General features: G+C 36.9%; 1 protein-coding gene across 1 annotated transcript in view; it reads right to left on the reverse strand.

The window, feature by feature from the left end:
* Positions 1-21386, reverse strand: part of MORC1 (MORC family CW-type zinc finger 1) — a gene marked incomplete at both ends in the record, with an annotated part of 181031 nt that overhangs the window by 41503 nt on the left and 118142 nt on the right. Inside the window, 2 exons of the mRNA XM_080696508.1 lie at positions 5916-6020; positions 12357-12602. Of these exons, the coding sequence (XP_080552634.1) occupies positions 5916-6020; positions 12357-12602 (351 nt within the window). The remainder of the gene's footprint in view (positions 1-5915; positions 6021-12356; positions 12603-21386) is intronic.

The raw sequence follows: 21386 nt of genomic DNA on the forward strand, positions 1-21386 counted from the left end.
GAGGAGTTAATGGTAAAGCTATGATCACAGTCATATCCCTAGAGTGATATCTTGGGGGAAAAAAATAGTGGAGACTCTGGGAAGATGATCTGGTGGCTGTTCTGAGACTCTATTTTGACCAAAAAAAGAAGAACCAGATGTTGAAAATATAAGAAGTTTAAATTGCTTAGGTTAGATTTAGGGTAGATAAGGGGAGAAACAGCCTACAGGAAAGTTAACCTAACCTGGGCAAGGAATTGAAAATAGACTGGCCTTTTAAACGTTTTTCAAGTCTATATATAATATTTGTACTTATTTATAGGATACAATATTATAATTCAATACATGAGTACAATGTGTAATGACCAAACAAAGGTAATTAGCTTTCTCAACTTCTCAGATGTTACCATTTGTATATGTTGAGAACATTCAAACTCTTCTCTTCTAGTTATTTTGAAATGTATAATTAATTGTCAAAGGTTATTGTTGCCCTATTGTGCAATATAACCTTAGAACTTCTTCCCTCTGTCTGTGTTTTATTCTTTTTTTTTTTTTTTTTTTTGGTGGTACTGGGGTTCCTGGAAGCCCTTCTACCTCCGGGCTAGACTCCCAGCCCTATTTTTATATTTTTATTTGGAAGCAGGGTCTCTTAAGTTAGGGCGGCTAGCTTTGAACCTGTGCGATCCTCCTGTCTCCACCTCCCAAGCGTGGGGATTACAAGCGTGCGCCACCACGCCCGGCTCTGTGTTTTAGTATCTACTATGTACTTCCCCACTAGCCTCTCCTTTTCTAGCTTCTAATGATCTTTATTCTACCCTCTACTTCTATGTGGTAACTTCCTTAGCTTCCACAAAGCTTCCATATTAGTGAGAATATGTGGTATACATGTGCCTCGAAATCCTCACGCCTGTGTAAAGCATCTTTGTGTCCTTCAGCTGACCTGAGTGGAAGAGGCTTGAATTGACATAGGGAATATTTGTGGAGGTGGAATATAAGAAAAAAAAGTCATAATGAGAAGTGGTTAAAGAAGTGGGAGCTGAGATTGAACAGCTGGGGTTTTAGGGGAACAACTTCTGGCAGTGCAACCTTTAGCAACTTTTATTTTCCTGATCTGTAAAATAAGGATGAAAAGAATACTTATCCCTCATGTTATTAAGAGGGCTACATGAGATGATATATATGTAAGAAGTACAGTACCTGAGTTTCATCATGGTTACATAGAAAGGAATGACTAATTCCATTAAAATACACAGGTACACACACACACACACACACACACACACACACACACACACACACGAGGAATATCAGAACATTTCAATTCTATATGGTGAGAGATAACATATTTGAATCACATTAGTTATCCTGTAATGATGAGGAGAAAAATATCTGTGAAAAGTCATGAAAGAGGCTTGCTGAGGTGCAGATGGACAATCTCACACCAAATACTCCAAATGTCCAACTGGGAGTCTAACTAGGGCATTTGAAGAGAATTAAGATGTCTTTAAATTTAAAAAAAAAGGCTCCTCATTATTTTCATGACAGTTTTTTAATCTCTAGAAATGCCTGAAGCTTTAACTGAATCCCAGTTGAAAATTTCCACAGCTCCAAATGATGTGCAAGGTCTTACCAAGAACACTCTCCTTGCAGGGACTCCTGGAATGAATGGCCTGAGCTGGCTAAAAGGCCACACATAAATTAATATCAAAAAATTTAAAATGCCAAGGAAAGTGACACCAACAATTTCTTATGACCAAAAGAACTGGAGATAAGGCAAATGAATGACTCAGGAGCATGTCAAATGTGGAGACCAAGGAGATAGATGTTAAAAATGGTCAGCAAATAAAGGTTATCCATCTCACTAGGGGCAGATGAGACAGAAGGCCTTTTTTTTTTTTTTTTTTTTTTTGGTACTGGGGATGAAACCCAGGGGGATTCTTCCTCCAAGCTACACCCCCGGCCCTATTTTATTTTTTATTTTGAAACAGGGTCTCACGAAGTTGTGGAGGGCCTCACTAAGTAGCTGAGGCTGGCTGTGAACCACGATCTTGTCTCAGCCTCCCAAGTACTGGGATTATAAGCGTGCACCACCACGCCTGGCAAAAATGATAATTTTTTAAAGTAGTTTCAATGGATCACAGGTTTTGGAGTAAAACTAACAGAAGTATTCTGTAAAGAATTGGGTAGAAAGGAAGGAGGAAGAAGTTAGGGAAACAGATCAAACTGTTGTGACAGGGAGCCATAGCAATGAGAGGATTTGAGAATGAATGATAAAATGGGCAAAATAATCATCAATGGCAAGATTAAATATAAATTTGAAAAGTCATCAATACTCATTGTTTCTCTTAAGTCATAAACTGTTGGTACAAAATCCAGAGTAAGGTATTGCCCAAAAATTGGAAGAGAGGGAAATCAAGTACCCTACGATGAAAAAGACTTCCTTTCAAAAGGTAACCCAAAAGCTGGGCATGGTGGCGCAAACTTATAATCCCCATGCTTGGGAGGCTGAGACAGGAGGATCGCACAGGTTCAAAGCCAGCCTCAGCTACTGAGTGAGGCTCTCAGCAACTCAGTGAGACCCTGTTTTCAAATAAGGTATAGAAAAGGTCTGGGAGTGTAGCCCAGAGATAGAAAAGCCCCTGGGTTCCACCCCCAGTACCACCAAAAAAAAAAAAAAAAGGTAGACCAACATTATTAACAGAGCAAAAGAAAAAAGAAAAAATGTGTCAAACAAAATGTTCTCCAGAAAATGTGAAACCATGCAGTTAATGGGACATAGGCAGGTATGGGGAAAAGGCTCTCAAGCCAGAGCCCTTTATGCTATAGTTGCATTAGTATCATTACTGTAATTCTTTTGGTGGGAGGTGGACATAGCAGGCTGTTTAGTTAGAAACTTAGTAAATATTCAGATACCTAGCTCACCAGCAACTGTCAGATAGCAATTGGCCAGACCATGCAAGCTGACATAAAGGGAAAGAATGGATAGCTGAGGTCAATTCATTCTGTTCAGCTGAACGGAGGCAGTATTTATCTTTTAAATGGCTACACTGCCATATGCTATCATACCACAGTCTCTTGAGTTGGGATCATGTGAAATTATCCTTGTGAGATGGAGTTTCTTTGGTATGCTAAAAGTAGCATTTTCTGTGTCTGTTATACCTGAAAATAAGGAGCAGGATCCCATACCCAGTACTGTACCACTCTTAGAGGGTGGAAGGGTTCCTGTGTTGTACCTAATTTTTCTTCCTTAAGTGACAACCTCCTGCGCCTGTTAGCACTGAATGTCTTCCTTTTTAAAATTTAACAGATACAGTGTCTGAATGAAACACACACACACACACACACACACACACACAAACACGCACGCACACACACATTATAATGAGAAGATAACTGGAATGGAGCACAGGGGTTAAGTGGAATCTTTTTTCTCAGTTTCTGAGTTTAAGAAAGTATAGATAAACAAGCATGCAGAATCAATTATTTCCTAGTTGAATTATTCTAAATACAGACAGATAAATTAATGTGCATCTAGATAGTGCATATTTATCCAAGCTAATTAGATGTCATGAGTTTGAAAACAAGATACCCCGCTAAGATCAGGCAGACACAAATCATATCTCACACACATACCCACAAGTAACATGAACTTGAGAAATACTACATAAAAGACAACATTATTTTAATAAACATGTCTTATCCAATTCATAAAAGAACCTGCTCAAATCTCTGCACAAAGGTTGGAGAGTTGAAGGGGCAACAGCTACATAGAAAATTCACCTTTTGGCAAGCAATTGGTGACTAGCCGAGGTCACAGGACAGCTGTGTCACATTATTCTTCAAAGAGACGCGGCATTATGCAAGACACAAGTTACAAGTCTCTCTTCCTTTCTAGTGTCTGGTCTGGCTCGAGTGACTTCTTAATTTTCTTCTTTATTTTTTTTTTCCTTTTTATAATGGGGGTTGGACTCAAGGGCACTCCACCTCTGAATTACACCGCCCTCCTGCTCTTTTAGCTTTGATTTTTTTGAAACAGGGTCTTGCCAGGCTGCCAAGAATCTTGTTAAATTGCTGGAACTGGTCTCAACCCTGCAATCCTCCTGTCTCAGGCTCCCGTGAGCTGAGATTAGAAGATGTGTGCCACCACATCTGACTGGCTTCTCAATTTGTTAAGATGAAATGATCTGAAGCCTGGGAGTAATGGGGCCAAGGGAAGAAAATGGATAAAACAAGATTGACAGGGGTCAATCATTGCTGGAGTTGGGAAATGGGCACATGGGAGTGATTGTGCTGTGTCTGAATTATTTTTCCATAACAACAAATTTTGAAAATAAAAACTTCATTATAGTTTTATCATGTACTTTGTAACAATGACATTCTAGTGAAGGGCACATAAATTAAGCTTGTCAGAAGAAATAATATATTCTCATTGGCTCAAGTGTAAATTAAACCTAGTCCATAATTCTAAATAACATCTGGAGGTATCTTATATAAAGACGTATACAACGAGGCCTCCTTCCCTCCCTCCCTCCCTCCCTTTTGTGGTACTAGGGATTGAACTAAGAAGAATTCTACCTCCAAGATGCATACTTAACCCTTTTTTTGTTTTTATTTGAAAACAGGGTCTTACTGACTCTTTCTACATTACTGAGGCTATCCTGGAACTTGAGATCCTCCTGTTTCAGTTTCCCAAGTACTAGTATTATAGGCATGCACCACCATGCCTGGTAGCCAGGCCCTTTTCTAAATAAACTTATTTCCATTATTGTATCAAAAAACAGCATCCCTCTGGGCTGTAATTATACTTACTTAGGTTAAAGTTTAGCTGTAAAGTTTCTTGGCAGTCAAGATTAAAAATATATACTATAGCCGGGCGTGGTGGTGCACACTTATAATCCCCACGCTTGGGAGGCGGAGACAGGAGGAAAGCGCAGGTTCGAAGCTAGCCGCGCTGGCTTAGGAGACCCTGTTTCCAAATAAAATATAAAAAATAGGTCTGGGAGTGTAGCCCAGAGGTAGAAGGGTTTCCAGGAACTCCAGTACCACCAAAAACAAAAACAGAATAAAAAACAATAAACATATACATATATATATATTATAGTGAGTAATAAAATTTATACTCTGATAAAAGAAAATGCCAAAAATAATTTTCTGATATTTAAATATAATATCTAAATAAACTTTTAGTGTTTTTATTATACTATAAATGACACTATATCACATAATGAACAATGTCTTTAATGTGCCTTCACGTGAAGTATTCCTCATATAGTCAGTCTTTGGTTCAGTTCTTCCTAAACACCAACGGCTTTTTGGACATGGCTCAGTGAAGTCAAAGCAATTCCACAACAGCTAAGACATATCACCCTTTGATATCAACCATCAGGTTAGAATCAGGACACAGTATCTAGAGAAGCGAGAGGAAAGCATGCCCATATTTTTCAAACAAGCTTCTCTCAGGTCTTTTGGTAGTGGTCTGTTTAAGTCCATTTAGAATCACACCTTCTGGTGAATGTCTACTATGTAATTATGAACAGAAAGGTTCATATGGCTTAGATTTAGGCATGAGGTTTTGATATGACCCTCAAATTATGTGTGTGTACGTGTAAATATGTACATATGTATACACATATATAAGATTTAAATCTATATGTATGTATATAATTTTTATGTATTTACATATATGTTAAGGCTCTGATAACTAAAAAGAAAGGGATCATGGACTATGAGTCAGGAGGTATAAATTCCAATTAAATCTCTTCTAGTTTATGTAGCTTGGGCGAATAAAAACTAACTTTTCTGAGTCTGTTCCTTCATCTGAGAATTAGGTTATTCAACTAAATGTTTCAGCAACTTTCAGGCACTATGGGATTCTATAATCTTTATGAATGTGAATAAATCTCAAGGTATCATTTAATCAGTAAAACTTATCTCACCAGGATTATATCTGGATCGCTGTTGCTGGTTTCAATTTCAGTCAATGTCTCACTTTCCTGAACAGGGTTTAGACTCTGTCTCCTTTCCATTTCCCAAGAAAAGGCCTATAGCAAAGTATTAACAAAATATATACAAGGATTAGTAGCAATCAATGACACAGTAAACCACCTTCACTCATTATTACATTAAGCCTCTATTATCTTCAGACTTCCATAGGATATACAGCCAAAAAATCTCTTTCTGATCTTTGTCCTCAAGAAGCAGATGATTTAGATAAACATATGTAAGGGTTCACTAACAATACACAACAATTAAAAGAGAATGTCACACACTGGTCTATAAAAAGAAAATGTCACAAGGCAAATTAAGTTTGAATGAGTCTATAGACTACGGAGCTCAAAAGTGAATCAAAATATCTGCCTTAGTTTGCAAAAGTCTGCATGAATTACTGTCCATATACTGAGTAAAAAAATGTCTTATGTGGTTGCACACTGTTATTCAAACTTATGTAGATGTTGCTAGAAAGAATGACATAGATATTTTGAAATAAATATATCTATGTCATTTCAAAATATATATTTGTTTCAAAATATCTATGATAGCTTTCCCTGATTATACAACTATGAATCAATGCATATTATTATTCTATGGAATGTCTGCAGTCATTGTTTTTACTGAAAAAGTATCTTCATATTTGAAGTGGGAGAACACTAGAATGAAAAACTTAGGATGCGGGAAAAGGTCTCTCTTAGAATGGCTAGAGGTTGGCTCTAAGCTTCCTGAGGGCAAGAACTGTGTCTTGTTAATATCTATGTCTTCAGTACCTGGTCCAGAGTAAATGCTTAATATATGTTTGCTGAGCAAAGGACACTTAGAAAGGGCGACAGGGGTTCAAAAGAATTACGAGGCATAGATATAGAGAATAGTAAGCATATTTTTATTGGGAGCCCTATTTACATGAAACGGGGGGAAGCTGATTCAGATAAAGCGGGACCGTCTTATAAAAGCAAGAGCACAATATGCACAATTCTCTATGAGGAAAAATAAGCTAATTAATGACCTGTCTTAATAGAGCTAAACTTTGGCACATAAAAGGTAAAATGCTGGCTTAATTCCAGAGCTATTTTTATTATTAAGTGTTTAAAGTACGTAAGATTGACACAGAGCACACATGTCCTCCTAATTCCATGTTGCTTAGTTAACTAACATTAAAATTAATTTCATAGCCGAGAGTGGTGGCGCACACTTGTAATCCGAGCATTCGAGAGGCTGAGACCAGAGGATCGTGGTTCGCGGACAGCCTCAGCTACTTAGAGAGGCCCTTTGGAACTAGGCGAGACCCTGTTTCAAAAATAAAAAAAGACTAAAAAATAAGGCTGGGATGTAGCTCTGAGGTATGACACCCCTAGTTTCCATCCCTGGTACTGCAAAAAAAAAATTAATTTCATTCACTTCCTCTGTCTGGTGGTAGAAACGCCTATTGTACTTACTAGACAGGAGATGAAAAATTTATTACAAATAATCCATAGGTAATGCAGAATTGTATCAATTGTAGTTTAAAACTTGATTAAATTCATTTAAGTGCTTAAAAAGATTTCGTGTTTTCCTGACTTGTCCACCTCACGTCTAGATTTTCATAAGTACAGGCTGTCTTCTTAAGTGAAATTAGCCCACCTTTCCAAAAGCTGACATGCAACCTGTCTCCATTTCTTGGTTTTCCATTTGTTGGTCGATTCATTCTAATCTAGTTCCTACCCTTCTCAACAACAACTTGTTCTGAAATCATTCTTCTCTTTAAAATTGGTTGAGTTGGCTTCTCTATGGAATTTAGTCCTTTGAGTCACCCTCCTTGAATCATCTTTTTTCCCTCTTGGTTTTCATAATAATAGCAAATTCCTGGTTTCTCCCATAACTATTCAGGCAACTTTTCCATAATTATCTTATTGGAGGATATTTACTTATCCTCCAATCCTCAGGTTTCTGATTAGTCCTTTCTTCTTAGCCTTCAACTTCACTCATACTCAGATATGCAAATATCTCACAAGTTTATGACTCCTACTTATACCTTAACTCTAAAATCCAGATTCATATATGTGACTTTTTAAAAATTTGGTACTAGGCCGGGCGTGGTGGCGCACTCTTGTAATCCCCGCGCTTGGGAGGCAGAGACAGGAGGATCGCGCAGGTTTGAAGCCAGCCGCGCGCGCTGGCTTATGAGACCCTGTTTCCAAATAAAAAAGTATAAAAAATAGGTCTGGGAGTGTAGCCCGGAGGTAGAAGGACTTCCAGGAACCCCAGTACCACCAAAAAAATAAATAAATAAAATAAAAATTTGGTACTAAGGATGGAATTCTGCCTCTGAGCTAAACCCCTGGCCCTATTTTTTATTCTTATTTTGAAACAGGGTCTCACTGAGTTGCATAGGGCCTCAATAAGTAGCTGAGGCTTTCCGCAAACCTCGATCCTCCTGTCTCAATCTCCCGAATGCTTGGATTACAAGCAGTTATATATGACTTCTTACTTGACCTCTTGGAAATACCAAACCACATAAGCAGAACTCGTGCTCCTCTCCACAAGCCCAGCTCTCTTCTAACACTCCCTATTTTGATTGATGGAATCACCATCAAGCCAGGTGAAAGAGTTAAAAAAATCTGCAGCCATCCTTTCCATATTCCTCTGTTTCACATCTAGTATCCAATATATGCTCAAGGCAGGACAGTATTACCACCTCCACCACCATCATCCTAGTCCACACCACTGTGCCTTCTCCGTCTCAGCCTCCTAACTGCCCTGCCTGTATTGACTCTTGCTAAGCTTAACTTGTAAGCAGAATACCATTGGCCAGTTATTATTCCCAGGGGAGGACTTAAAACACTTCACACTGCATCTTGGTATTAGAGTTGTCGAAGGAAACATGATACAGTCAAGAACTGAATGGAGCAATATTTTACTTACATGGAGAAGAGACAGGGCAGTGTGTGCCATGCTCCTGTGTCAGTAGGTACTCTGTAGCCAACCCAGGGACACTGCCTACATGTGCCCTTCTCTTGCCGCAGCAGCCCTGTCCCTTCCCCGAGAAGGGCAGATAGAGCAGTGAATTTGACCAGATGCTATGTGGAGCAAACAAATGGAATAAAGAGGCAAGCACCAGTCTTGCAATGAAGAAATACATCCTCATACCAGGAGATGAGTCCACAGAGGCCCTGTGTGCGCTTATCTCCTGATAAAGAAGTGTCTGGGCCCAAGATCCATCCTTATGCTGCCAAATGAGTTTCAAAAAATTGCAGCAGAGCATGAGAGAGCTTTTCTCAATGCCTCTGCCCTCTACTAACAGGTCTTCCTTACCAAGAGGTTCCAAAGCAATCCTTCCTAAAGGAAATTCTGGTCACACACTCTCCTGCACAAAGCTCTTCAGTGACTGCCCATTGCTTTGGGGATAGATGCAAAACCTCTTCTCAAGGCCTGCAGAACCTGTGTGGTTTTGCCGACCCCCTGAGCAATTCAGCACAGCCCCTTTCCATCTTCTGTCCTGCCTTGGCCTGTCTTAGCACTTGTTATTCATCTTGTGTCCCTGTTTAGCAAATGCTGCTTACATTGTTTGGAAATGTTCTTCCTCTTCTTTTACCAGCTTAATTGGAATTTGATCCTAAAAACTGGGGGTCTTTTTGTTTTTCTGAGATGTCCCTTCTCTATTAGATACGGTCAAATACCCCATTATAAGCACTTGTGCTACTGTGTCATAAAAATTGCCATAAAAATCAGGCATGGTGCCATTCACATAGAGCCTCAGGTACCAGGGAGGCTGAGGCAGGAGGATTAGTTGAACCCAGGAGTTAAGTCCAGCCTGGGCAGTATAGTAAGATTCCACCAGGTATGCATGCTTGTAATCCCAGTACTTGGAAAGCTGAAACAGGACTGCAGGACAGCCTCAGCAAACTGGCGAGACTTTAATTCAAAAACAAAATTAAAAAAAAATTTTAAGGAGGGCTGGGAGTGTAGTTTGGAGGTAGAATGCTGCTGAGTTCAATCCCTAATAACACACACACACACACACACACACACACACACACACACTCTCTCTCTCTCTCTCTCTCTCGCTCTCGCTCTCGCTCTCGCTCTCTCTCTCTCTCTAAAAAAAAAAAAACACACAAAAACTGCCACAGATGCAATTTACATTTCTCTATGAAAAAAAAAATTTTTTGCAGGTCTGGAGATGGAACTTAGGGGCATTCAACCACCGACCTACACCCCCTGCACTATTTTTTATTCTTTATTCTGAAACAGGGTCTCACTGAGTTGCAAAGGGCCTCACTAAGTAGCTAAGGCTGTCCGCAAACCGTGATCCTCTGGTCTCAGCCTGCCAAATGCTGGGATTACAAGTGTGCGCCACCACACCCAGCTTGTTTGTGAAATTATTTAAGTGTTTCTATCATTAGACTAAAAATTTGATGAAGATAGGAATCATATGTGGATTTTGTTCACATTTCAAGCCCTGTAGGTGGTATACTGAGTAGAACATAATAAGATCATATATAAATGGGTTTTTGGTATAGGTGTCTATGTACACACACACATACACACACACACATACACACACACACACATACACACACACACATACACACACACACACATACACACACACACACACACACACACCCTGTGAATTTGTATATTCACATCATGTAGCTTTACACACACACACACAAATACATGTGCTATGCTAAGTTAATCTCTATATTTTTAATTTAATTTAATTTAATTTTTTGTGGTACTGGGGTTCCTGGACCTATTTTTTATATTTTTATAAAATATTAAATATTTTTTATATTTTTTACATTTTATATTTTTTATATTTTATATTTTTTATATTTTATATTTTTTATATTTTATATTTTTTATATTTTATATTTTTATTTGGAAACAGGGTCTCTTAAGCCAGTATGGCTGGCTTCAAAACTACATGATCCTCCTGTCTCTGCCTCCCAAGCATGGGGATTACAAGTGTGCGCCACCACGCCCAGCTAATCTCTATATTTAAATTCTAAAAGTGTTGTTTTAAAATTTGGGTACACTCTCAACTTCAACAAATTTTGAATTGCAAAGCTAATGAGTTTTTTATGGAATTCAGGGTTAATAGTATGATTAAAGTATGTTTTGTATTACAAACACATGGTACTTGAACACAGAAAGGGTTAAATATCTTTTGAATATATGAACTTGTATATTTAAATATAGCTTAAAACAAAAGAAAAATTTCTGTAGATAATACACAATTCAGCATAGCTCATATGGTCTTAAGAACAGACTGAGAGAAAAAATTTCAAAATTATAGGGAAACAAATTTCAAATATTTTAAGAGGCTGAGCTATCCAAAAATAGAATGAGAAAAGACTTCTTTAAGGGGCAAAGTTTTTTTATATATAAAAAACCTGCATACCATTTGCCAAGATATTACAAAGGAATGTGTAAGAGATTTCTGCAAAGTGACTATTGTTCAAAAATATCCTTTTGAAAGAACTGCCGGAAATATCTTTTCTCTTATTATGATAATACAGTATCTTACCCAAGGGGAAAGCTCAGTAGATATTTGCTTACCAGTTGGGTTTATACTTCTTTTAGAACCTATAGAAATCTATCATCTGAATATTTTCTATGGTAGCCCATATATACTTTTTATAGGTGAATTTAATTTGTGGGAGCAGTAAAAGACATTTGCATCCAAATTTAATAAATAAAGTAGAGAATCTAGAATAAATAAAATGACTTATAAAACATGTAAAATGGAAGTTAGATAAAGTTTTGTAATCATTAAGCACTAAACATTAAATGTCCACTGAACTGCAAGAATTATTGTTATTATTAATATAAACTGAATCTGAAGAAAAATTCTCAAAAAGGAACTAAATAATCGTAACATTTTAAGAATAAATGTGTTATGATTCTTTTAAAAGAAATAATTTCATTTGAATACATGGTAGTACACTTTTGAAATCAGCCTCAACACTTGGCTGCACTGACATTATATCTCAATTTTCTAGAACCTTTTCAGGAATAACAACCCATGTATGCCTTAGATAAGTATCTTTCCTATAAAGCATTGAATGAGAAATCCTAAAAAAATATTTATCCTATATGAAAATGTCTCCCTTAAATACAGACTCCAAACCTTTTCCAAACCAGGCATTTTGGGTGGCCTCTCACTTGATTGGGCTCCCCAGATTGGGTTTACTGTGCTGATATTAGCAATCTGACTTTTCTTCTGAAACAGGGAATACAGGAATAAAAAATAGAAATTAGGAACCTGTCCAGGAAACACAGATTGCAAGTATATCCTATAATTAGAGGTTTTAGGGTGTAAAAATGAAGTAAAAACTTTAAAAATGCTATTTAAGGAACAGGTAAAATTATTATATATATTATGAATAAGAAAAAAATACCTGGACTCTCTCAGATAGTTTGATATTCTCTGGCAGAGCTGCTGCATATCTTTGTTGTTGAGGAATCATTTTCTTCTGCACAGATTTCTTCATAATTTTAGTTTCTGAAACATACTCTATATCAGAGTCTTCACTTTCTGTGTTTCTCTTTTGGCCTGTATGGCTGGCTGAAAGCTCAAAGGATGAAAGAGATTCAGGCTTCAAATCAATAACTGAAGACCTGATTTTCTGAGTTTTGGTATTTTCCTTAAAGAACAGAAACATGTATTTATTTTTCAGGAGCCAGCTTATTTATACTGAATTACTATTTCCCTAATATTACATTAGGCAATATTTCTTACTACTAATGAAAAGTTTTTAAAATGAAAAGCTTAGCAAATCAACCTTGGCAAATAAATACTACCATAGTGATTCATTAGGAGTTTGATTCAAAATTGGTTACAGAGCCAGGCTGGGTCAAGAGCTCTGCTGTGGAAGATGCAGAAGAACCCCAGTAAGACGAGATCAAAAAGAACTTCACCACACCACATAATAATCAAAATGGCTAACACAGAGGTTAAGGAAAGAATTTTAAATGCATTGAGAGCAAAAGAATTGGTGACATTTTGGGGAAAATCAGTAAGAATCAGTGCAGATTTCTCAAGCTAAATCATCAAAGCCAGGAGAGACTAGTATGATGTACTTCAGGCACTGGAAAACAAAAAATTTCCAGTCAAGATTGCTATATATAGCAAAGATATCATTCAAAATTGATGGAAAAATAAAATCTTCCAAGACAACTAAAAACTGAAATAATTTATGACCACCAAACCAAAACTATAGAAAAATACTTAAAGAAATAATAAAACACAAAGAAGATAAAAGAACTAAGTACCAGAACCAGAGAAGGATCAAATTCCATCAGATGAACAGATGAACAAAGGAGAAATAATACTATATCAAACAGAAATGTAATTCAAAATGACAGAAAATAAAAATAATATCTGAATAGCAACACTGAACGTCGTCAAAGGTCTAAACTCCCCAACTAAAAGGCCTAGACTGTTGATATAGATTAAATAATATAATCCAACTATATGCTGCTTGCAAGAAACTAATCTTACAGCCAAAGATATTCATAGGCTAAAGGTGAAAGAATAGAAAAATATATACAATGCAAATGAAAACCCAAAATAAGGAGGGGTAGCAATTTCATATCTAACAAAGCCGACTTTTAGCTAAAACTTATCAGAAGAGACAAAGCAGGTCGCTTCTTACTAATAATAGTAACAATCCAACAAGAAGATATAATGACAGTAAATATTTATGCCCCAAATATGGGTGCACCCACTTTTATAATACAAATTCTTTGGGACAGTCTAAATAGATACCAATGCAGTAATACTGGGAGACTTCAATACACCTCTCATATTATTAGATTGATCTTCCAGACAAAATATGAGTCAGAACTCTTTAGATCTAAAAAACACTTTAAACAAAATGGGCCTGAATAGACATATACAGAGCATTCCAACCAACAATAGCATAATATACATTCTTCTCAGCTGCATATGAAATCCTTTCCAAAATAGACCATATTCTGAGCCACAAAGCAAGTACCAGCACAATCAAAAATATAATTTTCTGTATCTTTTCAGATCATAATGTAATGAAAGTAGAAATCAACAAGAGAAGAACAAAAGAAATTGCAAAGACTGAGTGATATACTTCTCTATTTCATAGAAGAAATAAGGGAAGAAATTAAAAAATTCCTAGAATCAAATTAAAATAGAAGCTGGGCATAGTGGTGCATGCCTGTAGACAGGAGGACCACAGGTTCGAAGACAATCTCAGCAAGTAGTGAGACTCTCATCAACCTAGTGAGACCCTATTTCCAAATTAGAAATTAAATTGTGCTGGAGGTGTAGCTCAAAGATAGAATGCCTCTGGGTTTCATCCCAAGTATCACTGAAAAAAAAAAAAAAAAAAGAAAATAGATACACAACCTAAAAAAAAAAATCAATGGGAAACTATGAAGGCAGTTTTAAGAGAAAAATTTATAGTACTTTGTGCCCACATAAAAACAGAAAGTCACCAAATAAACAATCTCATGACACACCTCAATGCCCTCAAAAAGCAGAAACAGACTAATCCCAAAGCCAGTAAAAGGCAGGAGATAATTAAAATCAGGGCAGAAATCAATGAAATAGAGAAAAACAATAATAATAAAAAAACAATAAAAATCTAATATTTGTAAAAAGATTAAAAATATTGATAAGCCTTTTAGCCAATCAACAAAAAGAGAGAACCAACCCAAATTATTAAAATCAGAGATGAAAAAGAGATATAATCACACAGTGGGAAAATTCAGAGAATCATCAAAAACTACTTTGAAAATGTATATTCCAATAAACTGAAAAATATAGAAGAAACTGACAGATTTCTAGACCCATACAACCTATCAAAATTGAACCAAGAGGGTATAGAAAACCTAAACCAACCAACAGCAAGAAAAGAGATAGAAACAGCAATAAAAAGCCTTCCATCAAAGAAAAGCCCAGGTATAGACAGATTCCCAGTTGAATTCTACTAAACAAAAGACCTAAACCTAATACTTCACAAGTTATTCCATGAAATTTACAGAATTTTCCCAAACTCCTTCTATGAGGCCAGTATCATTAATACAAAAACCAAATAAAGATTCCCTCAAGAAAAGAAAATTATAGACCAATACCCTTGATAAACATATATGCAAAAATTCTAAACAAAATACTAGTGTTGTACACTCAAAACCACATCAAGAAAATTATACACCATTACCAAGTTGGTTTCATTTTAACAATGGGTCAACATACATAAATAGAACTAAGGATAAAAACAAATCACATAATCATTTCAATAGATGCTGAAAATCATTTGATAAAATCCAACATCAATTCATGTTAAAAACACTGCGAAAAATTAGTAAAAAAGAAAACTTACCTCTATGTCATTAAGGCAATGTACAATAAACTCAAAGCCAACATCATATTGAATGGGGAAAAACTGTAGAAATTCCCTTTAAAATTTAAGGGACAAGACAAGGATGCTCACTGTCACCTCTCCTTTTCAATACAGTACTTGAGACTCTTGCCAGAGACATAAATCAAGAGAAAGATATCCAAGGAATTCAAATAGGAAAAGAAGAACTGAAATTATCTCTATTTGCATATGACATGTTCCTATAGTTAGAAGACTCATAAAAATCAACAAAAAGACTTCTAGAGCTGATTAACAAGTTCGGCAAAATAGCAAAAAACAAAATCAAACTAAAAAATCAATAGCTTTTCTTTCTTTTTTTTTTTTGGTGGTACTGGGGTTCCTGGAAGCCCTTCTACCTCCGGGCTACACTCCCAGACCTATTTTTACATTTTCATTTGGAAACAGGGTCTCCTAAGCCAGCGCACGCGGCTGGCTTCGAACCTGCGTGATCCTCCTGTCTCTGCCTCCCAAGCACGGGGATTACAAGCGTGCGCCACCACGCCCGGCAAAATCAATAGCTTTTCTATTGATTATGCCAACCATGAATCCACTGAGAAAGAAGTTCAAAAAACTATTCCATTCACAATAACCTTAAAAACAGTAAAATACCTTTGGAATAAATCTAATGAAGGAGGTAAAAGACCTCTACAATGAAAATTATAAAACACTAAAGAAAGTGAAGATCTTATTATTTATTTGTTTGTCTATTTATTTGCTTATTTTTGCAGTCCTGGGGATTGAACTCCAAACTATACCTCTAGTCCTATTTTTTATTCTTTATTTCAAAACAGGGTCTCACTATGTTGTGAAGGGCCTCATTAAATAGCTAAGGTTGGCCACCAAGCTGTGATCCTCCTGTCTCAGCCTCCCAAGTACTGAGTTTACAAGTGTACACCACCACGCCCAGCTTTGAAGAAGATCTTTGAAGATGAAAAGATCTTTCATGCTCTTGGATAGGTAGAATAAATATTATCAAAATGGCCATTCTGCCAAAAGTGATCTACAGTCAATGCAATCCCTATCAAAATACCAATGTCATTCTTCACAGATCTAGAAAAATCACTCCTAAATATCAAATGGGAAAAAAAGAGACCTAGAATTGCCAAAGCAATTCTCAGCAATAAGAATCATACAGGAGGCATTGTACTTCTATCTTCAAATTACACTACAGAGCTATAGTAATAAAAAAAATCATGCTATTGGCACAAAATAAGACATATAGACCAATGGAACAGAACAGAGGATACAGAGACAAATCAATACACTTATAGCCAATTGATTTTTGAAAAAGATGGCAAAACATATATTGGAGAAAAGTGTCTTTTCAACAAATATTGTTTGGTAAAACTGGTTATCCATCTGTAGAAAAATGGAATTAAGTCTCTATGTCTCACTGTGTATAAGAGTCAATTCAAGATAATTCAAATACCTGAATATGAGACCAGAAATTGAAATACTAGAGGAGTGAATAGATCCAACACTCCAACATATAGGCACAAGTAAAAACGTTCTCAATAAGACCTCCAAAGCTTAGTAAATTAAACAAGAATTAATAAATGAGATGGAATTAAGCTAAAATGTTGTTTTTGTTCACCAAAGGAAAGTTTTTGTTCACCAAAGGAAATATTAAGAGTTTAAAGGGAGAGCCTACAGAATGGGAGAAGACTATTGCCAGATATTCCTCTAATAGAGGACTAATATCCAGAATATACAAAGCACTTGAAAGACTTAATGTTTAAAACAATCCAGTCATGAAATAGGTAATTTAAATAGACGCTTCACAAAAGAAGAAATACAAATGACCAATGAATACATGAAAAAAAAATCAACATCATTAGCAATTAGGAAGATGCAAATTAAAACTATACTGAGATTTCATCTAACCTCAACCGGAATAGCAATAAGTAATAAGTCAAACAACAATAAATGCTAGTGTGGATATGAGGAAATAGAAACTCTCTACACTACTAATGGGATTGCATATTAGTAAAGTTTCTAAGGAGATCAGTGTAGAGATTCCTCAGAAAACTTGGAATAGATCCACCATATGTTCCCGCTATACCATTCCTAGGCATCTTTCCAATTGGACTGAAATCAGAATATTATAGTAATACATGCATATAAATGTTTATAGCAGCAAAATTTATAATAGCTAAATTATGGAACCAACCTAGGTGTCCATCAATAGATGAATGGATTACAAAATTATGGGATACCCACACAATGGAATTCTACTCAGCAATAAAGAAGAACAAAATAATGTCATTTGCAGAAAAATAGATGGACTTGGAGAATATTATGGTGAGATTAGCCAGTCACAGAAAGTGGAGAGTTATATATTTTCTTTCATATGCTGAAGCTAGGGAGTGATCAGGACACCAGAGTGGCTTTAGGTAATAGAGGAAAAATCCCAGTGGAGGGAAGGGGGTGGTCTAGGGGAGAGTAAGGGGGAGGAGAAAGGGAGAACTAATGAAGGAAACATTTCCACAAGCATTAGGTACATCTGAGAGAATACCAAAGCCAATCTCAATATTGTGTGTGGGGAAGGAGGGGAGTGGGGAGGGAGTCAGGAGAAAGCTCGCCAAGTGCTGTGTGCACGTATGTCACCATCACTATGAACTGCATTATAATGTGAGACTATAATACAGCAATAAAAGTATAAAATGAGGAGGAGGAAGTGGAGGAGACGACAATGCCTTAAAGGTGGTGCTTGGGTGATATTTTGGTATTTCTAAGTATGCCATTTTCCACCACTACCCTAATATCCACCAGTCAGCTCCAGGATGTCCTCTGGCTCGCACTATCCTTCACAATAAACCACTGCAATTTGGTAACATTATATTACATTGCATATACTAGATTGTTTACTTCTAGGTAGAATATCAGGGCAGGAGATTACATTAGTCTAATGGGGGACTTATGACAGCACATTCATAACCTGTTGCCAAGGGCAACTTACTCATAGAGGTTTTTTTTTCTGTTTTCCATTCAAGGATAATCAATTTTCTGATCTCATTCTCAAACTCTGGTGATAATTTCATATAAATAAAATTGATTAATCCTGAACCTGGCTGTGCAAGTTAGCTATGTAGTGATTTTAGGTAAATTCCTTTAAAAGGAGCGAGTTTTATTATGACATTATACTAGTTCCAACTACTACTGAGTTCATGGATCACTGCTTTCTCAATACAGTGGCATAAGATGGAAATAGAGAAGACACAAACTAAAACGATACTCTGGAAACAGGTGTGTCAATATTTTAAGTAAATAGTGAAAATGTAGAGGATATGAAATACATTATGTTCATCTGTCCACCTAGAAGTTGGCTGGTGATTATCTCATCGTCTGACTGTTATGAAACAGGAATAATTTAAGTCGTAAAGAGTGTTTTGCATATTTGTGTGTGTGGCTGGTATGTCTGAGAGAGTCTAAGTCTTCACTGTTCTCTCTTAAAGAAACTCTGAAGGGGGAAGAGGGAAATTCTCTAATGTTCATGATATATATTAACAAACATATCAAACACTAAGCCAAACATGAGGAGGGAGGGGAAGGGAATGGGAGGGAATTGGGTAAGGGCTAAGTGGGAGATATGTACATGTATGCCTCCACCATTTTGTACTCCATTAAGATGTATGATTACAATGCACCAATAAAAAGTAAAAAAACAAAACAAAACAAAACTCTGAGGTTAGCAAGACACTGTAGCCAAGACCAGCACTTGAGACGCTGAGATAGGAGGATCACAGATTCTAGTCCAGCCTCAGCAATTCAGCAGTTGCTAAAATAAACAATAACCTGTTTGAAAATAAATAACAATAAAACAGAGCTGATAGGTGGCTCAGAGGTAGAATGTCCCTGGGATCAACTCCCAGTACCAGAAAAAAAAAAAAAAGAAAAGATCTAAAGTTAAAAAGTGTTCTCTTCTAAATTTTAAACTTCAGATAATAATCACTTGAGAAATCAGTGTTATATGACATTTAGCAAATATAAGAAACACTGTACAAATTTATATGTATGAATGCAACATATTTCTAGGCAAAGGTGCAGCCATTGACTGAAAATCAATATCTATTCCTCTCTCCCCCTATCTTGTTCCTTTTGTTTCTCTCTCATTTTTCTCTCATAGAAAATCTTAGAAAAAATACATTAAAATCGTTATCATGTCAATCCAGGTATGGTTGTGCACACTTTTAATCCTAGTACTTGGGAGGCTGAGACAGGAGGATCATGCAGGTTCGAAGCCAGCCTCAGCTACTTAGTGAGACTCTCAGCAACTTAGTGAGACCCTGTTTCCAAATAAAATATAAAGTAGGTCTGGGAGTATAGCCTGGAGGTAGAAAGCCCCTGGGTTTCATAACCAGTACCACACACAAAAAAAATAGTAATCATGTCCAGGCAGTAAAATAATGGGTTACTTAATTTTGTGTATTTTCAAAGTTTTGCCTAATCAACACATATTACGGTTAAAAGAAAACAATGACAGTTTCTGAACTTCATCAGGCATGATAACATCTGGTCGTTGGTTAGGCTTATCTTTCATAAGGTTAATATAACATACATGGCTCCATCCTACAGTAATTACTCACCGTGGGTGCCAAAGTGGGCAGAGTGGAGGTGAACGCTGAGATCCTACTCGCTGGTATCAATTGAAGCTTTAATGGAAAAAGTAAGGTAAATAAGTAAAAATAACTTCCAGTTATCATATTCTAGTAATTCAATATTCTTCATTTCCTAAAGAAGTGTCAAGATAGCACACCTTACCCAGGTATTTATGTATACTGCAACAATGTTCTAGTTAGTAGTGACTGGCTGGTGTTAGAGAGTCTCATGGTTTGTGGAAGCATTATGTCTAAGGAGCAACTGCAGGGGCTGCTGTGGCAAACCGTCTGGGTCCAGCCTCTTCATCCCCCATATCCTCTCTCTAGAGCCCCTCTGTTTCTCACCTGCGGGGCCCGGGCTCTGCAGGAACTCTAACCTATGGCAGCAGTTCTGTCTGGCCCAAGCTCTGGGTCTGAGATCCAGTGGACTCTTGAAGGCAAACTAATGGCCAACATGCTCCATAATCTTTCAACACCAAGAGCTTACCCTATGCTCCAAGGCACAAGGGAGACTGTGGTAGGTGCTCTCTCTGAAAAGGGAGTCCATCTTAAGCTAATATTCCAGTGTGATAACCACAACCCTAAAATGATGAGGAGTTAGTGAAACACACAAAGACAGTCTGGGAGTAGCACATTCCCTGCCCTCTGGACCCAGGTTCATGGTCTGCTTGCCCCTCCGTTTTGACATGCCCATTGTTGTTCACTGGGTCACAGGCTCCACTGTGGTGTCCAGCTCCGAGTCTAGATTCTCTATAAAGAGCATTTGCTTTGCTCTTGTAAGTATCTTACCTCATAAATCGGAGCCTTGGCATCTGATTAAGGTTCAGATCTGTTCTGTTGAAAAATTTCTAATACATATATTCCCTATATTGGTTTTGAAATGGCCTCCTTTTCTGTGTTCTGAGATTCAGATGCCTGCTGGTGGTACCTTGTACCTTCAGGAACCTTCAAAGCAACCCTTCCAAAACTGAATTATTTCTCCTCTGCGTCAGTACCCATCTCAACCAGTACTTCCTAATGTAATATCCCTCTGACTAAAGGCATTACAAAACACCAAGACACCCATACTATGGGCTGAGTTTCTTCTTGACTACCCACGCTCTTCACTCCCCATACATAATCACTGACCAAGTCAGAGAATTTCTCCACTTAAATCTCTCGTAAATTCACAACTTTTCACTAGCTTCAAATCACCACCTTTCTTAAATGCCTTTATAATCTCTTACATAAACTACTTGCTATCGCCTCCTTTCCTACCTCTAGATCAGTGGTAATATTAATTGAAATCCTGTTGCTGTGTGTAATCAAGAGCCATTCCTTTTTATTACTAAGTCATTTCTCACTAAATGGACATACCACAGTTTTTTCTTTCACCTACTGATGATACTGGTGGTTTCCAAATTTTGGCTATTATACGCAAAAAACCTATGAG

Source organism: Muscardinus avellanarius (genome assembly GCF_963383645.1).
Source record: "Muscardinus avellanarius genome assembly, chromosome: 5".
Lineage (NCBI taxonomy): Eukaryota > Metazoa > Chordata > Mammalia > Rodentia > Gliridae > Muscardinus > Muscardinus avellanarius.